The following is a 6856-nucleotide window of genomic DNA, read 5'->3' as shown; positions in this document are numbered from 1 at the left end:
CCGGCCTCGTCTCATAGAGCTTCCCCCTGAAAACCCTGCAACCATCTCTCTCATTGTGCCTCACTGATCCTCGATGGGCCTAAAAATCACTCACTTTCTCTATTATCTAATCTTCACACATGCATGCTATATGAGGCATTTTTGCCCCATTACCTCAATGCTCCAGTGATACAAACTGTGAACCTTCACATAAAGGTCCTCACAGCGGGACAGCGTCGTTTTGGAAAGACTTTATTGTGCAGCACGAGTGAACACTAATGTGGTTTTGCATTTAGTGCACACAATACAAAGAGACAGAGAGATAATAAAACATTTAAACACAGAAGAATAAAAGAATATAATTTACACATCTTGTCATAAATAAAGTCTACACATCAGTGAATATGGAGTGGTTCATTTTACATAAAATACACAACCTCTGAAGGGAAGTCTGCTGCAACTCAACAGGGAGATTTTGGAGGAGTGGTCAAGTAGTTGGAGAAAACTATAGCTACTGCAACATTAATTCAAAAATATTTTAAATGCTTATGTGCTCAAAACATGGTACATGTGTTGTTATGGAAACATTTATTTGGAAACAGTATGGCAATAGAGCTTTTCATTGTATTCGAAATCATAACAAACATTCATATTTAACCAGTAATGTAGCTTAAACTACCATTAACTTGGCAAAATGCAATGAAATGCACATTTTTGACAGGATCTGTCTCCTCAGAAAAAAAATTTGATTTTGTATTACCTTAAGAGTTTGTTTTTCTCAGACCGCTGTAACACACCTTTTCATACTTTCTGTTGCCTGTCTGATTTTCCAATATCAACGCTTTTCTTGAAGCAGGAGGTAATCAAACACCAAACCCTCTCTGATGACGAAAACATGCGTTAACTCTTGGGACTTTTAAGAGAAGAGTGATGGAAACCAATCCAGGAACTCAGCTGAAAAATTAAGAAATGAATAAAGCCAATAAATCTTCTTTCTGTCTAGAGAGGAAGAACAGATTTCACACTCCCTTTGTGCTATAGAAGTACAACTGTTGAGCATCTTATTGATTCCTTGAAATTGTCAACTTCAAAGATACGGTTCATTTCATGAGAAGAATGCAATAATTTCTCCACCACTTTGCACATTGCCTGTCCATCCAGACATTTCTCAAAAGCTAAGACATCACAAGATATGAGGATATAGAAGTGGAAAAGCCTTTTGAAGTTACAGCTGAAGCTCAGCGGGATGTTACTCAAGGTAAGTGGCTTAAATAAGCGATTCTGTCCTCTCCAAGTGAGAATACACTCCAAAAACGAATGAGAAAATCCTCAAACAGCCTACGACCACCTGAAATGAAGACCTCAGGGAGCACCAGGGTTTGGTTGGCATGTTGAGTATACAAGCAGAGAAAGGGGAAGATGATGTATAAAATATGACGACAAAAAGCTACAGCTAATCTGTGACCTGCGTGACTTCCAGCGTTAGTCACAAGCGTCTATACATGTTTATGACATAAGAATGCAACACACTAAAGACTGCAGTCAAACACTATAGCACAGACTTTATAGCAGCAGTATGGGTGCAGGCATCCACCCATTCCTCCCTCCCTCCTTCTCTGCCTCCTCAGGCCACACCCCCCTTCCCTCCACAGTCCACAGTTGGTCCAACAGGTACAAGCACAAGAAGCACAAGCAAGAAGCAGCTGAGTGATGAGTGTGTTAAGAGTTATTCCATACAGTACGTCTTTAAAAAAAAAAAAAAATTAAAAATATTTTGTTCAAACTGTAACAGAGTAAACAAAACTGAGCCTTTTAAGACGACAGAGGTGATCAAAACAACTTGATGCGCCAGACCATTGCATTTTTGATATCCTCTGGATGCATCAGTGTTTTACTTTTCTAATGAGCTGGTGGGGTCAAGGCTGAAAGCATGGCTTCTTTTAGTATCGTTAAATGTGGCTTTCAACTTAAGTGTTGCAGGAAGTTTTTCATGTTTTCTCCTGATTATTTCTGAAAGAAAAACATATCATTCTACTGATACTGTTCCTCAAAAGACAAATATTTGGCCTTTCATAAATATTCAATCATGAAGTCATGGGAGTTTTTTTATTTTTGAATGCTGGTCACGGTAAACGGCACTTTAAATCCTCCTAAATCCCATGTTCTGGTAATGGGATACACCACATCACATCTCCCACTGTTTCAGGTGTCAGGTTTTGTGTTTTTTCCTGGAATGTGTGAGAAACTCTACCTCCTGACTCTAAATGTCCTCTCTAAAACTAAGGGGAATGACCCTAGCTTTGTCTCTGTGTAGCTGACAGGTAGATGTCTGTAAGGTCATGTATGATATATGATCATATTACACACTCAGCTGGGTGTGTCTCTCTTAAAACGGTCTGATGTTAATCTAACTCTCAGATTTCCTCCTTTTCAAGCTCTTCCTCTGAAATCAGGGTAATCCACAGATTTAGAGCTGGAAAAGACTAGAGATTAAGGTTCACAAAGACGAAAGAAGCTTCTGCTTCTCTCATCACACAACTAGATATCACGCTGAGGATTCTGGGAAGTGTTGTCTTTGGATTCCGTAGGTACCTGAGGTGCCTAGTTGCAAGGCAGAAAAGCAGAGCTTAAGCTCAGTTCACTTTTTATTTGTTTTGGTGCCATAAACTTTGAGTTAAAAAGAGGGAGAGTGAAGAATTGTCCTTAAAGGGGTAAAGATGGAGGAGTGAAAGGATTTATGGATCCACAGAGAGCTGAGGCATTACAAGAGTGAGAGTTCAGGGGCTTGTAGTTATCCGAGCCAGCTTGATGGGTTAACAGATGTGCTGAGGAGCTGAGACTCATCTGGATTAGAAACAAAGGCCTCTGTGTTTTTTTGTTTTTTTGTTGTTGTTTTTGGTTAAACTGGTTGTGGCTCTAAATGTGGCGGCGACGATGATGGTGATGATGGTTCTGCATGTCCTCCATTGTGATGCGGCCCCACACACCAATGACAAATGCTTCGATCTCACACTCGTTGTCCCCACGAGCAATGCGGAAGTAGCCGTTCTCGCCCCAGTTCTTTCCCCAGGAGTTGGCAGCAATCTAAATGGAAAATTAAATTCAAATTTACCACAAAACAACAAATTTCACTTTGAGTATGCCATATACCAGGTCATTTGCCAATCCTCCACTTGTATATCACCAAATTCTTGCAAAATAAACACCTTACCCAGTATTTTTTCGATGTCCCGTCATAGTTTCTCTCCTCTCCCCACCTGTTGCACAAAGCAGAGAGGATGGTTATTTCACATGCATTCAACAAGGAAACAAAATATCCCCAGAGATATTATCTGAGTGAGAGTTTCAGTGCTATTATTAAAACATGGAAACATGGGCTGTAAACACTTCTTAGGATTGTGTCCGCATGGGACACGCCTGGCATCACTGATGGAGAAAAAGAGGAAGAAGTAAAGGCCAGTCAAAGTGTGGCGAGAGGAATCTTCAGTCTTGTTAACAACATCCTGAAAACAGAGTATTTCTGGCTGGACACCGCCTGGTTTTTCTCCCACATCATGCCAATCCAAAGAACACGGAGTTCCCCCTTTTCCTCTGCTGTTTCCGCTCTCCACGCATAAAACAGGAAGTAGAGGGACGGTTGCAAGGAAGTGAGCACCTCCTCAATCCTATCAATATGCGGAGCGCCCAAACGAAGAAACAAAAATATATATGTCTGAACTCACAGACCTATCTTTATCTTTCTAACTTTGTTCTCAGGAAAGCCTGGCAAAAGGCCACAGAGTTCCAGCTCTGTGCGCTTTAGTCTTAGCGCTGCCAACTTTTTAGACGCTTTCTGCTCGTCATGATCAAAACATTCTCTCGAGGCCAATTCCCATCCTGTTTTTCACTGCGAGCCGCACGGTTTCCCAAGAGACTCACGGTGCCCAATCGCTTGTTATCTTTTTAAAGGGGGAAAGGAATGCTGGGAAATAAAGTGGCTGGAGTCTGACTGCCAACTGGGTAACCTGCCACCACAGCACGGGGCTGCTTGTGCCAACGTCCCATCAGCTAGTGACTTTATTGGCCCAAAATGTTGTCAGACGTCATACTGAGCAGGAGCCGTCTCATTCTAATCAGCTGTGTAACAACAGATCAAAACTGCAAACTGGTGAGACGGGGTGTGTGTGTGTGTGTGTGTGTGTTTGATCACATATGCATGCATGACTCTCTACACTTGTATCAGTATGACAGATCCAGACACAATCAGACCACTGCTGATCTCTTATCAGGGCTCCAATCAGCTCACTTGCTCACTCTGGGACAATGACGGGCATACTGCTTTGCCCACGTGCCCCGCCCTTCCCCAGTGGCCCTGACCTCCTCTCTCCGATGGTTTGATCCCTGCCTCTCTGTCTGGTGCAGTCGGGATAAGCAGCCCAGACAATGCCCTTTCCACCACAGTGAACCCCAATGCTCTCTCCACAAACTTTCCCAGGCGCTGGGCTTAAAGGAGCGCATCGCTGTGGGATTTGGCCTGTGTAAACACACTGATGCCTGTGGCTGGCAGGTTGGAGCACCACACACACACACACACACACACACTCCCCTCCTACTACTACTACTCCTCCTCCTCTCTTTGCTCCATCCGCTCCAAAACCCGTGTGGCGGCTACATCCACATCCACTTGCTCAGTGAGGGATGCCCGATCACAGCATCAGGGGAAGGAGCCAAAGAGAAGGAGGCATCCTTGTGTTCTGTGTCACCTCACAACCTGCATACCTGTATTGACAAACTGAGGCTGTAGAGATATAATTATAGTTTGTTTCAGAACATTCTTATGTGATGTATGTGTGGAGGGGTTTGTGATTTAAGTATGTTAAGTACAGGTTTAAGATGAGAGCTGGAGTGTTTATCCTGCACATGCCTACACATGCCATTTGATGACACAAAGTGGAATGTCATAAAATATACATATGAGACAGGCGCTCATAATGGGACATAAAGATCTGCTCCCAAATGTTTAGTCTACTTCAATGGCCAATCAGATAAAGAGAAAGAGACGGCTTTTATCTCTGCACTGTGATCCTCTGTCTGGGATTTTCTTTAGAACTCAGGGACAAGCTCCGACAATGAGGTACCACTGTACGCTGAAATGCACAAAACACACATTTCTTGGTTCCCATTTGGGACTCATTACAAGGCAGGTGCCCATTTTTCAAATTTGGAAAGTGAGACTTAAGTGAGCAGCAATGTATCATTTTCAAAGCAGACACATTTTCCAAACCAGCTGTTTTGACTCCCAGAGAAGACCTAGTAAAATGCAGGTTTCAGATTTTTTTCACAGGTCCAAACCCCTCCTTGTCTCTTTCTACCCTCCTAACAGCTCGTAAACAACACAGCAGCAAACAGCAACCTGCCTCGCTGAGGAGCGTCTGAACGATAATACGGCTCAGATGAGGAGGGGAAAAAAGAAAGAGAAAGAGAGGAAGCAGGATGGTCAGTGAGTCAGACGGGCAGTGGCTGAGGAGATATGAAAGAGGGGATGAGGTGGGGAAGAAAGGAGGAAGGGGATTACAGACAGACGAGGGGTGGGGGCAGGTAACGCAGGTGTGTCGGCTGTCTACCCGTCTGCATATTTGTGGTCGGCACAGTTATAGATAGAGGGGGAAGGAAGGGGGCCTTGTTTGGGGCAGAGGAGTGGAGCCAAGGCGTGTCTTTATGAGCAATAGACAGGGAGGGGAGTTTGTCCACAAGCACACACTCAGCTTAATTCAAACACTTGCGCAGGTGACGCTTTGAATTAAGCAGCTACTAAACTGAACCTGATTCATCCTAAATAAACACTGTGGTCTGATGGAGTGGCTACTGTGGAGCATGTAGCAACAGTGAAACCAGACTCTTGAAGACATGACTCACGGGTGGGAAAGGTTTTTATCCAGATCATATTTGATGTGATGATTTCTTTGTTAACACCAGTAACTCCAACTAAAGAAAACGATGCAGTTAAAAGGCCTAAAAAATATTCCTTTAATAGTTTATGGCTTTACGCATCTGATCAGGTTCATGCCTGGAACAACAATTTACCTTGCTTCATGATTTTCTCTGTAGTGTTTATAAATGGAAGACTTTTCCACCAATCAGTCAAATTTCGCCCCGCAGCGCAACCTTTCCACTTTTTTCCTGATTTTTTTTTTTCTAAATCAAATATTTGCAAACAGGCGGTTACAGACAAAATAGGTACAAAATATTTTTATTTTTTTTCATCTGATCATTAACTGAAAGACAATGTTTGATTAAAAATGCTGTGCGGAGGATCTGTATAAATTGGACCGCATCGCCGCCTTCTGGCCTGGAGTCTCACGTACACTGTCTTGAAGACATCACTTTTAACAAGGTGTGTGCTTGCTTGCTTGCTTTTAAATGGAATGGATTAAAATATTCATTTTTTGTTGAAGATGACTTTTTACCATATACAGTGCAAAGAGGTAAGGTATCTGTCAGTACAGGTATGTTTTAGAAACTTAACAAAAAGCAAATGTTGTCAGTTTGTACTGTTGTTTAGTAGCTGTCAATACATAGAGCTACTGGCAGCCCAGTGCACTGAGACGTTTCTGTAATGTGTAACGTTAGTGAATCCTGGTTATGTCCTGCCAGTCTTCTACCAAGCAGAGCTAACGTAACCTCACTCTTCAATTTATTGATAAACTCTCAAGTTTGAACAGACCACAGCAGAATAATTGCTGCATGTGGGTTGAAATGGACATTATCACAAGCTCATTTAGCTTTTAATTTGTTTTTTGCCTTTAGCCATGCTCTATCATTCTCCCGTTTAGCTTTCTTATGCTCTACTATCCTTTTTCTGGACAGTTAGGCTCCTGTGTCCACCATTACTACAAAA

The 6856-nt window shown here is 42.6% G+C and overlaps 1 protein-coding gene across 1 annotated transcript in view; it reads right to left on the bottom strand.

Annotated features, from left to right (window-relative positions):
- Window positions 1-220: 220 nt before the first annotated feature.
- Window positions 221-6856, bottom strand: part of tinagl1 (tubulointerstitial nephritis antigen-like 1) — a 28312-nt gene continuing 21676 nt past the window's right edge. Inside the window, exons 11-12 of the mRNA XM_074687558.1 lie at window positions 3191-3236; window positions 221-3063 (exon numbers count right to left, since the gene is read on the bottom strand). Of these exons, the coding sequence (XP_074543659.1) occupies window positions 2896-3063; window positions 3191-3236 (214 nt within the window). The 3' untranslated portion in view covers window positions 221-2895. The remainder of the gene's footprint in view (window positions 3064-3190; window positions 3237-6856) is intronic.

The sequence above is a fragment of the Halichoeres trimaculatus genome, unplaced genomic scaffold, assembly GCF_033239565.1.
Source record: "Halichoeres trimaculatus isolate MK-OKI-2021-1 unplaced genomic scaffold, fHalTri1.1 fHalTri1_scaffold_14, whole genome shotgun sequence".
In the NCBI taxonomy this organism is placed as follows: Eukaryota; Metazoa; Chordata; class Actinopteri; order Labriformes; family Labridae; genus Halichoeres; species Halichoeres trimaculatus.
Note: the sequence above shows the minus strand (reverse complement) of the source record. Positions and strands in the feature narration are given on the sequence as shown.